At 35.8% G+C, this 14774-nt stretch overlaps 1 protein-coding gene across 1 annotated transcript in view; it reads right to left on the reverse strand.

Annotated features, from left to right (window-relative positions):
- The window catches only part of BCKDHB (branched chain keto acid dehydrogenase E1 subunit beta), a 195647-nt gene that overhangs the window by 114924 nt on the left and 65949 nt on the right, over nt 1-14774 (reverse strand). The window contains exon 8 of the mRNA XM_010997550.3: nt 14569-14679. Within this exon, the coding sequence (XP_010995852.2) occupies nt 14569-14679 (111 nt within the window). The remainder of the gene's footprint in view (nt 1-14568; nt 14680-14774) is intronic.

Raw genomic sequence — 14774 nt, forward strand, 5'->3', positions numbered from 1 at the left:
AATACAATACAAATACAATACAAAATACAATATACAATACAAAATAAATAAATAATATCACAAAATAAAATAAAATAAAATAAAATAAAATAAAATAAAATAAAATAAAATAAAATAACAACATTGATGTCTAATTAGAACTGTCATGAAAACTAAAGGAGATAGGTACAAAACCTGTCCTTTTAATTTCTTTGATTTACCAATTACCAGATACTATGTTAAGCCTTGTTGGGTAAAATATATTACACAAAACTAGAACAGAACCCAGTTTTTATTTGAATCTTCCTCAAAACATACCTAAAACACAATTCATACCAAACATTCACCAGGTAGCAGGAGTGATACTGTGTATTTTTTTTCCTACAGGAATTACCAGTTTCTCCTTTAATTTCTTTCACAGAAAAACCAAAGTGTTATTACCTATTACATGTCATTTTTTCAATCCAGTAAGATCATTCAAGAAAAATTTACTGAGCAATATCATCCTCAAGAATCTGAAAAAAAAAAAAGGTTAGATTCTGGAAGCCTCATCTGGAGTAACCGAAATCATCTGGAATGTTTCATAGTTTTTTTTGAAAGCTTTTCTTTTGATATTGTATTGCCTTAAAAATTTCTTACCTTTTTGATCAACAACTCTTACATAAGGAAAGTTTAAATTAATTTTAATAAACATTTATCTTGTTAAAATATTTTTTAAAAAAAAGAAAAATTTACTGAGGATCTTCCACATACTAGACACACTTCAAGACTCTTAGAGATACAACAATAAGCAAAATATACAAACTTCCCTCCCCTTGTGGAACTCAGAGGAACTGGCCAATGGCCACCACACAGGGCAATATGTGTACTAGTCACATCTCAAATACAGCATCCCAGAACCTAGAACTTGCTCCAGTTAGTACAACAACTAACTAGTTGCAGCAGTTGTGATCACGACCAAGAAAACCCAGTAGGAACAATGACTTGGAAAAGTGGAACCAAGTTCCAAATTGTCAGCTTTCCTACTTTCGAACAGAACTGTTCTCATCAGACAGGACAAATCTACCCTGTCTACTTGCTTTCTCAGCAAGGTCAACCTACATCCAAAATAATTCCACACTAAAAATGAGATTTATTTTTATTACTCCCAAAGGAAAGTAGTTAAATTTTACCCCAGATAATATTAAGTCTAAAAAGATTTTTGAGTCACTTCTTAAATATGTCTTTGAGATTAGAAGCTTATTATAATCACAAAAAAATACATGTAACTTTTAGCATACAACTTAAAATAACTTTAGAGTCTACCTACTAGAAAAAGATAAATTGCTCTCGCTGTTTAAACACATTAAATCAGTAATAATTTTAAACTAAATAGCCTTGCACTGTTGGAAAGACATATAATTTCCATCTTGCCATATTCCTTGACTACATGTTTCTACTAAAAGCTTATTTAGAGAATGAAAGTGAAAAGATGAGAAAGATCCCTAATACGTTTTCAGTCTAATAGACCATCAGCTGCTCTGATTTATACATTAAAGAAAACACTGGGGTTGCACTATAATATATGCTCTAGAATGAAAGTACTGCCATACTGTTTATTCAGAGCTACAGCATAAAACAGGCTGAATTTACAATGACAGAGACAGGCCCCACTATGAAAACCTGGTGCTATTAACCATGAAACTTGGTTTAAGAGAGGCCTCTAGTGGTGATAGAAGGTATAAGCTCCCCTTCTCACCCCCAACCCCCACCCTCCGGTACTCATTCCTTCTTCTCATTCAATTCTCATACTTTCCCCCCTTTACATCACAAATTTAAAGCCTCAAGCAAAACAGCTAATATTCAATCACCGAATTACTCAATTAAGTCCAAGAAATCAAAATAACTGGTAGTAAATGTAAATAACTGGTAGTAACGAACCAATATGGATTCTCTAAGAGCAAATTCTCCAGCTTCCCCATAAAACCAATTTAGAGACATTCAGTGTAGACCTTGACATTCCCTTACTGGTATTAGAAATCTTAATAAAAATGAAAACTACAGTAGTCTAAACCAATCCTACGATGAAAAAAACAAACAAACTTAAAGGCTACAAAGTAAGAATTAAAGTCATAAAATAAAAGCCATACGTTTTTATGTTTATCTTCAGTGGTGCTACGGGTCTTCTAAATGCATTTTACACTAGTCACTAAAAGTTACACTAATTAACACCAGGTGCAAATACAAAGACTAAGCAAACTTGGTTCTTTATCTATAAAATTACTCACATCCAGATGACCAATGTCTATCTCCTTCTGAGATCCACTCCTAGAAGACCCTTTTCCTTTTCTATGGAATGACCTTCTGCTCCCAGAACCTCCCTGCCCCAATCCCTCCCTGCCAGCCCTAGAACCTGCCTTAGGCTAGTCTAGGGTCCCAATGAAATCTTTTGAAGCAAGAACGGAAACAACTGGGAAAGAGGAGAAGCAAAGGTTGGTAAATCTAGGGACTCTGAGCCCTCCCTCCCAACCATGGTCACACTCTTATGAGCTGGCTGAATTACCTCCAGCTTCTGTCCCCGTTACTGTCCTCCAGTTACCATAGTTAACACTGAGGCCCTGCCCTCACCCTATGATGGCTTCACCCCAAAATACTCTGAGACTGCATACAGAAGCCTCAGTATTTAGCCAAAGAACCACCATCATCATCTTTTGCTACATAATTTAGGTTTAAAAGAAGAAAAGAAGAAGGAGAGTGGTGGAGAGAAGATTGGAAGGGGTAGAGAAGATTATTTTTAAATCACATCCTTTGTTTAAAAAAAAAAAACCCATTTCCCAAGTACTTCAAAAAACTAGATTATACTTTGGGAGCAAGGGGAAGGCTCTGAGACAGTATCCTGTACCACAGGGCATTTGGACAAAGAAAACCCCTGATCAGAAGCAGTGCCTACTGGGATTGATGGATGCTGAACTCACAGGTCATCCCTGTGACCAGCAGGAAGGCCAGAGGGAACCAGCCCAGACTGACCTCTTAGGGCTCTAAATTCCATGACAATGATCCACCTGCAACGCAGACAAGGAAATGAGAAGAGAAAGGTTCAGAAAGCCCAAATTGATATCATAAGGTTTGAAGAGTGAAGCATGTGTTCTTAATTCATAAGAAAACATTACAGGTCTTCCCCGGCCAACATGCACATCTCAGTTATAAAGTCTGGTCATCTGGATCCCATGCGTGGCTGGTGATAATGTGACAGCAAAAAATAGAAAAGAAAGTTCAAATTTCAAAAGGCTTAAAACCATAAAAATTAAGCACAGAAACCTATCAATGAGGTAAACAGCCAAGGACCTCAATAAATGTAAATGTCTTAAAACAGTAAGACAATCCAAGTTCATTTCGACTCAGTTATTTTTAAAAGATGAAATGATACACATATTTTCCTTGAGAAAATGTTAAGTGAAAAGGTTTTAGAAATGTTGACATCCAAAAGGTTGGTTAAGAAGTTTCAAAAGTTATGACACTGAATAGTAACTCTCATCTTTGTAGAAAAGTGAATTATCTTAAGAACTCATTTCTCAGAAATTACCGACAGCTGATGTTTACTGTAGTCAATTTCACTTTGCTTTTTAGAAAAGATATATTGGTCCTATTCTAATAGAATTCAAATGAGTCATTTCTATACACCATTAAAATTTATTAAAAAAACACAAGGTCAAGCTAAAACTTATATGTTTCCACTAGAATAATGTGTGGATTTATTCATAAAGCAATATTCTTGGGTTACTTTTTGAACTTTCGTATAAAGCACCCCAAGTAAGAAAAAGCACCAAAGTCAAAACATTTCAATACTACAACAGTTTTCATAGCATACTGTCCAACCTGCTCTTGCTGATATTCATAATAATTTCTCAGCAAATTTTTACTGAGCACCAGGCCTGGGCCAGGCATTGTTTCAGGTACTAAGAATTCAGCAGTGAGCCAACAGACAAAATCCCTGCCTGCATAGAACCTACCTTCTAGCGAGGAAAGAAAGAGCAAAAGTACAAAGATTACAAAGTATGTTAGATCGTGTTAATCTTTCTAGAGAAAAAGAAAGAAGAGGTGAAGGGGAGTCTTGGCAGGAAGGATGGGATTCAATATTACGTAAGCTGGTCAGAGAAGGCCTTCATGAGAAGACGATATTTGAGTGATGACTTAACAGTGGTGACTTGGCTGAGAGTCAACCTCATTTATTTCCTGAAGGGTGGGTGGGCAGAGGGGTGTGGAATATGGTGAGATCAGGCAAATCCCTGTAAGCCTTGGTAAGGAACTTGACTTTATCACTGAGTTTAACGGGAAACCATTGAGGCTTTCTGGGACTAGGATCAACCCTGCCTATGGCAAGGGTAGGACAGAAGCTGAGACAGTGGTTAAGAGGTTATGGCCAAAACCCAGGTGAGAAATGCCAGTGGTTTGGACCAGGATCAAGGGTAACAGTAGTAGCAGTGGTGGTCAAATTTTGGACATATTGTGTAGGCAAAGCCAAGAGGATCTGCTCCGGAAATGGACATAGGAAAGCAGAGCATAAGAGAGAGAGAAAAATCAAAAACTCCAAGATGCAAAGGCAAACCTTTATTTATTTCAATAATTAGCATAATTTCATCTTCAATTAAAGTACAAGCATGTCAAAACTATACATCAATTTTCTCTTCTCTATAAACAGGTGGAAATCACCCATGACTTGTAAATGGTCATTTCTTAAATTTGCATTGTTGAATGCAGTGTTCTAAGTAGAATGACAGTATGATTCTTGAAATTCCGAGTTTCTTTCAAAGCTTATCATTCTCCTGCCAAAATCAAGTGTTATTTTTTTGTGGGTAGCTTCTCTGAATTTCCACACATTAAAAAATTCTTCATTTCAAGCTGGACAGCACCTCAAAGCCTAGCTCTGTGCCTGACCACTGCGTCATTAGCCTGTAGCTCACTTCTAAATACATTTTGAATGTGGCCGGTATCTCAGCAGGAAAGACCATTCAAGCCCACGACACTTAACCACTGTTCTGACTTCTAGGAAGGCTTGGGAAGAGGAGCCCTACTTAGGGGCACCTGTTTCTCATCAGTGCGACAGCTGAGCTAAGTTGGGAGCCATCGAGGACCAAGCCGAATGGCTCCTCCTGGCCAGAGCACACCAAGGCTCTCCCTGAGTTATAGGAAGGTCCAGTACAATACAAATGCAGGGAAATTGATCAACAGGAGCACAGTGCTTTTTTTGTTTGTTGCATTTTTTTCTTTTTTGACTTTCCGTTGAAGGATAACATAAACACAAAAAAAGTACACAAAATGAGGGTTCTGCTCAATTTTCAAAAATTGAACCTACCTAACCAACACTCAGAACAAGAAACTGTTACCAGCATCCCCTACGCAGACGGCCCCCTTCCAATTATTACCACCACACGCTACTCACTCACCTGCCTTCTAACACCATAGATTGGTTTTGTCTACCTGTGCATGTTACATAAATGGAATCACACAGTGTGTACTCATTTGAGGCTAGCTTTTTTAAGTCAAATCGTTTGTGAGGTGAAAAACATTGTTCCATTACATTTGTAGTTCATTCACTTTCATTGCTGATCAATATCCTATTTACTTATAATGTTTCCATCCTCTGGCTGATGGGCATTTAAGTAGTTTACAGGGTGAGGCTATGCGAAATACTGCTCCTACAAACATTCTTGAACTTATCTTTCGTACATTTCTGTTGGGTATATAAACAGGAGTGGATTATGGGTCATACGACTCAGACAGATAATGCTCAACAATTTTTTTAACTCGTTGTGCCACTTTATATTCCCCAACAACAGTACATGAGAGATGGGTTGTTCCATGTCCTAAGTAACACTTGGTATTGAGGGGCACTTTTCTTTTGCCTAGAATGGTGTGTCTTTAGTGTTACTACATTGTGTCTTTAGTTTGCATGCCCTGATGGCTAAAGAAACTGAGTAATCTGTCATGTGTTTATGGGCCATTTCGATAGATATATTCTTCCACTAAGAACCTTTTCAAGACTTTTGCCAATATATCTATTGTGATGTCTATATTTTCCTTTTGACTGTAACAGTACTTTATATTTCTGAATATAAATTTCCATAAGTTTCTCCAAATGTGTCAATTTACTCTCTTACTGAGGCCTTTTGATGAACGAATTCTTAATTTTAATGAAGTCTAGTTTTTGTCAGCCTTTTTTTTAATGTTAATATTTGAGTTTTTGTTTTGTTCTACTTAAGAAATCCCTGACTGCCCAAGATCATAAAGATATTCACCTATTCTTCCAAGAGCTTTATCATTTTCCCTCTCACAATTAGATCCACAGTCCTCCTGGGACTGACATTTGTGTTCTACAGGTTAACATAATTATTTTCTGTGGTACCCAACTAAAACAACATCATTTACTGAAAAGTCCACCCAGCCCTCTCTGAATTGCAATGTCACCTTTGTCCTGGATTCAAAGATGACCAACAGGTCTGTTTCGGGTACTTTTTATTCTATTCTACTTGTCTATATTTCCATCTTTACACCGAGATGATGTTGTAATTCCCACAGTCTTGTAACACCTCTTGACTATAACACATACGATAATGAAGTCCTCCAGCTTTATTCTTCTTCAAGATTGTAAGGCCAAGAATAGCCAAGGCAACCAATTAATATGGTGTGTGCTTTGGTTTGTTTGAATCTTCTTTAATTTCTCTAAATAATATTTTGTGATTTTCTGCATTAAAATTCTTACACACATCACTTGATTTCTCCCTAGGTATTTGATTTTTTGATGCTTTAAAAAGTATTATCAATTTCTTAATTGATAACATTTCAAATTAATTTCAAAAATTATTTCAATTATTGTCAATTTCAATTATTATCAATTTCTGATATAAAAAAATACAGCTGATTGTTGTATATTAACCATGCTTCCAGGGGCCTTGGTAAACCCACTTAATTCCAATAACCTGCCTGTAGATTCTACTAGGTCTTTTTTACATACAAGTCATGCTATCTATGAATAAATTTTATTTCTTCCTTTCCCATACATACAATTGTCATGCCTCTTTCCTTTATGACTGGGCATCCTTGTTGCAATCTTGATCTCAAGAGAAAAACTGTCAAAATTTCACTGGGAAATATTTTTGCTGCAGGCTTTTTAAAAGCTACTCAGAGCTACCAGACAAACCTACTTTTTATCAGATTAAATCTTGTTTATAAAACAAGATAAAGCCACTCTTTATCAAATTAATAGAATTTCCTTCCATTTCTAGGTTGCTAAGAAACTTTAATCATGAATGGATATAGACTTTTAACAACTATTTTTCTGTATTATTAAGATAATAAGATGGTTCTTGCCATTTTTTGTTCACGTGGGGAACTGCATCAACCCCTTTGTGAATGTTTGTGATTTCATACACCCCTTGCATATCTGAAATAAACCCTCATGTTAAGCTTTTTATATATCGCTGGATTTGACTTTCCAATATTTTGCTTCCAAATTTCACATCTTTGTTCATAAGAAAAATGTGTCTATAATTTTGCTTTATATAGTCCTAAACAGGTTTGATATAAGGATTATGCTGCCCATATAAAAAAAGGATTTGGCAGTTTTCCCTCTGCTTCTACTGTCTGAAAGTTTGCTAAGAATTGTGTTTTAAAGAATTCATCAGTAAAGCCATATGGGCTTAGAGTTTTCCTTGTATAAGCTTGATAAAGATGGATTAAATGTCTTTAACAGATATCTGACTGTTCTGGTTTCCTAATTCTCCTTTTATTAATTTTGAAACATTTGTATTTTCCCAGGAATTTGTCCATTTCACCCAAAATTGATTTGTAAAATTATTCATAATAGTCTCTTACTACCTTTCTAATGTCCAGACTCTGCTGTGATTTTCCCTTCTTTATACCTGATATTTGTCATTTGTGTTTGATCTATTTTTTTTCAGTAGTCTTGGTAAAGGTTTGCCAAGTATGTTACTCAAATAGTCTTGTTAAAAGTTTATCAAGAATACTAATCTCTTCAAAGATCTCAAATTTACTTTATTAAATTTCTCTATTGTACATTTTCTATTTCTTTGATTTTTGCTCTTTGTCACTTCACTTCTTCTATTTTTCTCTAGGCCTGATTTTCTTTCTGGAGATGGAAACACAGATTGTTAATTTTTTAGTTCTTATTTTTGTTTTCTAAATATATGTGTTTACAGCTATAAAATTCTCTCTGAGCATGACTTCAGCTGAATCCTTAAGCTATTGATATGTTATGTTCATAACCATTTAGTTCAGCGTCTTTTCTAATTTCTGCTGCAATTTATTTTACAACCCATGGTTATTTAAACATAAATTATTTAATTTGTAGGGGATTTTCCAGTTGTCTTTTATTTTCCCTCAATTTCTAACTGAATTTTACTATTGTCTGAGAACATACTCCTAATGACGTCAAACTTTGAAATCTGTTAAGGTTCTATTTGTCTGAGCATTTGGTCAGTGTTGACAAATGTTCTATCATCAACTGAAAAGAACGATTTCTTGCATAGCCAGGTATACAGTTAGCACAAGTTTACTAAGTGTTCAGATCTTCTGTACTCACTGATACCGTCTTCTTGTTTGATCAGCCTTTAAGAGGGGTGTCAGAGTCTCCCATTCTAACTGTCGATGGGTCTACAGCTCCTTTCAGCTTTGTGTTTTGTTTGTTTTGCTTTACGTATTTTGAAGCTATGCTCTTAAGGACATAATAGATTTTAGATTGTGACACCTTCATGACAGACTAATCCCTTTGGAATTATGAAATGTTCCTCTTTATTTCTAGTAATGCTTCTTGCCTGAAAGCTTTATTTGAAATTAGTATAACTATAATAGCTTTCTTTTTCCATCCCTTTCTAACTTTTCTGTGTCCTTATATTTAAACTATATCTCCTTTAAGCTGCAAGTTTGTTGGTGTCATTTTTTAATGAAGTCTGACAATCTTAGGCTTTTATTAGGACTATTTCATTCACCTGTATTTAATTTAATTACACATATATTTGGGTTTATATCTGTCATCTTACTATCTGTTTTCTACTGACATACCTGTTTTTTGGTCCATATTTTCCCTTCTTTCTTTCTTTTGGTCTAACCAAATATTTTTATTAACCTATAGTTCCCTTTTGCCCTTGCTGGATACACACTTCACTATTACTTCAGTTGTTACTCTAGAGATTACAACATGCATCCTTGATTTATCATAATCTAATAAAAATTTTACACTAAGAATCCCAGAACAAAGAATATTTTAGTTGATGTGAGCCTATTCTGACTTTCTTCTAGGATAATTTTCCTTCTGCCTAAAGAATTCCCTGGTAGTACTTCTTTCAGTGAATATGCACTGGTGATAAATTCTCTCAATTTCTATTTGTCTAAACTATTTATTTCACCTTAATTTTAAAAGGATGTTTTCACTGGGTATAGCATTTTAGGTTGGCATCTCCAGCAATTTAAGATGTCATTCAACAAGATTGTATTGTGTAGCACAGGGAAATATATACAAGAACTTGTGGTGGCTCACAGTGAAAGAGAATGTGACAATGAATGTATGTACATTCATGTATAACTGAAAAAATGTGCTCTACACTGGAATTTGACACAACATTGTAAAATTACTATAACTCAATTAAAAAAAAGTTTAAAAAAAAAGCCCAAAGTAAATACATTCAACAGCATGAGAATAAATTTAAACATTTAAATAAGGAATCATGCTTCTTAGAAAAAAGTGGGTAAATGATAATAAAAATAAAAGCAAAAAAAGAAAAAAAAAAGATGTCATTCCATTGCGTAAATGTGTCTGGTTTTCTTTGAATATATCATTAGAGGCTCACAGGAGAAATATTTTAAAATACTGTTTCTGACCAATTCACTCTCTCTTCTCCTTCCTCTTTATTCAAATTGTATGTAGGATAGTGCTTTTGACCAGATCCCAAATGTGTTTTATGCTGTTTTCTGTTTTAGTCTATTTTTCCCTCTCTGTGCTTCAGTTTGGACATTTTCTATTAACTTACCTTCTAGGTTACTGATCGTATCACCTGCTAAGTCTAATATGTCTTTAAACACACCTCTTGTGTTCTTACTGTCAAAATTCTTTTGGTTCTACAATGTGTGACACACAGGCTCGTGCACACACACACATTTACAAACACTCCCCCCAATTCTCTAGAATAATTCTCTACCTTCTCACCTCTTTCACTCCTTTTTCTCTCTGTGTTCCTAAACATAATAATCATCAAGCCTTTGTCTGCTAACTCCAACATCTGAATCACTTGTGTTTCTGCTTTCTATTACTTTAATTTCTCTTGGTTTTTGGTCAAATGATCCTGTCTATTCATATACTTAGTAATTTTCCATTGAACTCTGATTCCTAGAGGTTCCAGATGATGGGAGGACTGCCTCCCTGTTCTGCTGGGCAGAAAAGTAAATTACACTAATTCAATAAGGAACTGAGAGGGATAGAGGTTGCATGTGGGTTTGGGAAGATCTGATCTACTTTCTTTTTCTTTTTTATGTATTTATGTATGTATGTATTTATTTATTTATAATTGAAGTATAGTCAGTTACAATGTGTCAGTTTCTGGTATGCAGCATGCTTCAGTCATATACATACATAAATATATTTGTCTTCATATTCTTTTTCATTATAGGTTACTACAAGATACTGAATATAGTTTCCTGTGCTATACAGAAGACATTTTTCTTTATCTATTTTATATACAGTTGTTAGTAATTGCCAATCTCAAACTCCCAATTTATCCCTTCCCATCTCCTTTCTCCACAGTAACCATAAGATTGTTTACTATGTCTACAAGTCTGTTTTTGTTTTGTAGATAAGTTCATTAGTATCTTCTTTTCTCTTTTCTTTCTTTTTTTTAAGATTCTACATATGAGTGATATCATACAATATTTTTCTTTCTCTTTCTAGCTTACTTCACTTAGAATGACAATCGCCAGATCTATCCATGTTGCTGCAAATGGCATTACTTTATTCTTTTTTATGGCTTAGTAGTATTCCAGAGTAGCTTCTTTATATAGTCATTGTCAATGGACATTTAGGTTGTTTCCATATCTTGACTATTGTAAATAGTGCTGCTATGAACACTGGGGTGCATGTATCTTTTCAAATCTGAGTTCCCTCTGGATATATGCCCAAGAATGGGATTGCTGGATCATACGGTAAGTCTATTTTTAGTTTTTTGAGGATGATCTACTTTTGGCCTGCCTCTAATCAAGGACCTGACCCCACAGCTTTCCATTCAGAGCATTATTGGTCTTAGTCACTTCAGCCTCAAGTGAGTGGCGGCTTAGCTTTTCAGTTATGTTCTTAGGCCCTGTCATACACAGCTTTAGAATGTGGCAAGCATCTTGAGAGGGAGACTAACTGTGTCTTTAAGACCCTGTGAGTTTCCAGTTCTGTTCTTATAGCCCCATGAGACACGGGTTCTATAACCTGGATTCTCAGCTTCTAGTGGAGACCAACTGGTATCCCCAAGTAAAGAGCAGTAGTCAGTGTCAATTTACGCCTCATTTCAGGGCTTTCACTGCTCATCACTGGTGTTCTTAAGCCACTCCACGCCCACACACACCCCACGGTGCCAGAGTAGGTCCCTGCCTCTTCAGCACCTCAAAACTCCAGCATTTCTACTCTGCTTTCCTGTAGCTTCCAGCTGAGCTCTTTATGTCAGGTTCAGAACTGACTCTGGGTTTTAGGCCCACTCCAGTCTCCAATTTTGTAGCACTCCTGAGCAACAATCAAAAATTCTGCCACTGGGATGGACCTGGAAGGTATTAGGCTTAGTGACATAAGAAAAACAAATATCGTATGTTATCACTGGTATGTGGGACCTAAAAAGTAAAACAAATTAGTGAGTAAAACAAAACGGAAACAGACTCACAGATACAGAGAACAAACTAGTAGTTACCAGTGGGGAGAGAAAAAGGCCGGGGAGTTGAGATAGACGTCAGGGATTAAGAGCTACAAACTACTATGTATAAGATAAATAAGCTGCAAGGATACACCGTACAGCACGGGGAATATGGCCAATATTTTATAATAACTTTAAATGGAGTATAAAAATCTATAAAACTTTTGAACCACTATATTGCACACCTAAAACTTATATAACACTGTAAATCAACTACACCTCAATTTAAAAATTAATTCTTTTTTTTTTTAAATCACTGCTGCTTTCTCTGTCCCTAAGCAGCTGTTCAGGCTTAGAACGTCCAAACAATGCTTCAAGGCTTAAGTAAAAAGTATGAGTATGTTTTCAAAGCATACTTAAATCCAGATTACATTAACCAATATTCCAGAGTCCTTTTACTATGCACAGTATGCTAATGCATATGTTTGATAAATTATTTTTTACCTTTAATAGACTTTAGACTTTTCTTGATGTGGTATTCTAAAAGATGCACCTTCTTTCTGAGTTTAACATATAATGAATAAAACGCTGAGGGATCTAACTGTGTCATAAGACAAAAACAACCAATGAAACACAGCACTAACTGAAAGAGGTAATAAACATAAATCTTGATTACTACAGAATTCATAAAGATAACAAAGAAAAGCCAAATTGTAGTTAAATTTTTAAAAATCTAATTTTTAATATCAGTGTTGGGTATAGGGCCCTCTTCCTTAAAATCATCTCCAATTGCTAGAAGATGCCAAGTATCAAAAAAAAACTTTTTTGATACTCTTTTGATACATGAAAAGAAAACAGGAGATATAGTATGGGCAGCAACGAAGAGAGGCACAAGTACACCTGAAGTAATCAAGAAATGACAAGCTGGCTTTCACTGGCGCAACTGGAGGGCCTTCAACTAGAAAGGTAACAATGATGAAAGCACCCCAGCACGAGCCGGAAAGAGAGCTGCAAGCAAGGCAGAGGTTTGCCGCATCGCTGTCCCGTTCAGCGGAGGCTTTGGGTCTCCTCTTTCACCTTCTCCAGGAGCGCAGAGCCTTAGGGAGCAGGAGCTACGTTCGGGGATCACACAGAGACACGACCAGCAGATTCACCAAAGGGCGCTGGCGGGTGGCGGTGTCCACGGAAGCAAACTGATACAGATATAATTTCCCACTTCTTTCTTCCTCTACTTCTCCTCACTGTACTTTCATGCTTACAAACGTGGAGAGTTATTATATTTGTGTTTTACTGTAAACTGCTATAAATTCTTTTTAAATGTAAAATGTATATGAATATGTAAAATAGGCTTAAAAGTACTTGCCCTGACCATATATCAGTACCCTCCACTGCACCACGACAAAGCATCGTATCCCCATACGAAAAAACACGTTATAGTCACATTATAAATACAAACCCCAAGTGGGGGAGACATGTTGCACACAAGAAGCCTGCTCTGGGCCAAAGGCTATCGGCCCCAGTTTAACCATTCTTTGCGACATTTGGCTATTTGAAAGAAAATTCAATGTCTGACCTGATTTGAATAACGTCTGCAAAAAAGCATTGTTTTCGTGCAGTTATAAATAACTCAACCTAAAATGGTGCTCTTAATAGTACTTAGAATATTATTGAAACCATTTGTAACCATCTCAAGTGTTTAGACAGTGTCCAGTGAGTCTACAGAACATTTATTGTAAATCTTCCACTAAATTATGAAACAAATCTTCACCTAAAGACATCCTCTGCTATGCTTTTACAGCAGTACTAGCTGCAGATTATTTTCACATAACTAACCTAAGAAACAGCCTACAAAAGCTGTAAGAATGCCAAAGCTTTTGAAAATAATAAATGTAACATAGTCTAGGTCTTACAACTCATCTGCTATAACCGTAGATCAAGAAAAAGTACATGCAATGTTACCTAAAGTTTAGTAGCTTAACCTTCCTTATATACCAATATGGTAACAGATGTACCTCAATTTATCTAGATATTAATATGAAAGGCATCAGTCATAGCCAAGTAAATGAGAACTAAACTATATTCTTGAGAGGGGACTATGTGAATCCTATTAATAGTAAGAACCAGAGCAATCTAAACACGCCAAAGTTCAAGAGACTACTTAGATACAAAACTGTAAATCAGAGCAGCCAGAATCCCACAATATAACATCAAACTGTGAGGCACAGTATTAAAGCTATCTAAAGAAAGTTGTTTTCTTTGTTTGTTTTAATAATCCATCTCCATCTCTTTTGGAGAGGGGACAAATGAGAATTCAGCCAAACCATTTAGCTGGCTATATTAAACCCAACTTATTGAACCATAACCAATAAGAAGTTAAAAAACACAAGTGATTTCAACATCCCTGACATGCTCTCATTTGTAGTTGTCCATAACTCACACGACTCAACCCAAGCTGGCTGCATGATGAACAGAGAGTTGTAATATTTGAAACAGATAACTATGGGAGGAAAAAAAAAAAAACCTGAATGTACTTGTTTCCTTGAGCCTTAAGCGGATTATTCAGCATCCACTTCTTTCAGGGTGTAAATGTTAAAGTTTTCAATCAGTTGAAAATGTTCACAAAGCTCAAAATTTCAAACTGATTCTTTGCAAAGAGCCAAGAAATCTGGTCCCTGATTTTGAGGAAATGATACTCTCCACAGTATATCCATACCTTGCAAACTGTATCCACATCCCAAGGTAGTATAGTCCTCAGATCAATGACTTCACAAGACACTCCTAGCTTCTCTTGAGCCATGGAAGCCACCTCTCGGATCACGTGAACCTGAAATAAGGAGGAAAATATACAGAGAAGGACTACTGACAAAAATTGTTGAGTTCTGACAGCCTTAATCGCGATAGTGCTTAAAGTCAGAGGAA

This window comes from Camelus dromedarius, chromosome 6, assembly GCF_036321535.1.
Source record: "Camelus dromedarius isolate mCamDro1 chromosome 6, mCamDro1.pat, whole genome shotgun sequence".
Classification (NCBI taxonomy): Eukaryota; Metazoa; Chordata; class Mammalia; order Artiodactyla; family Camelidae; genus Camelus; species Camelus dromedarius.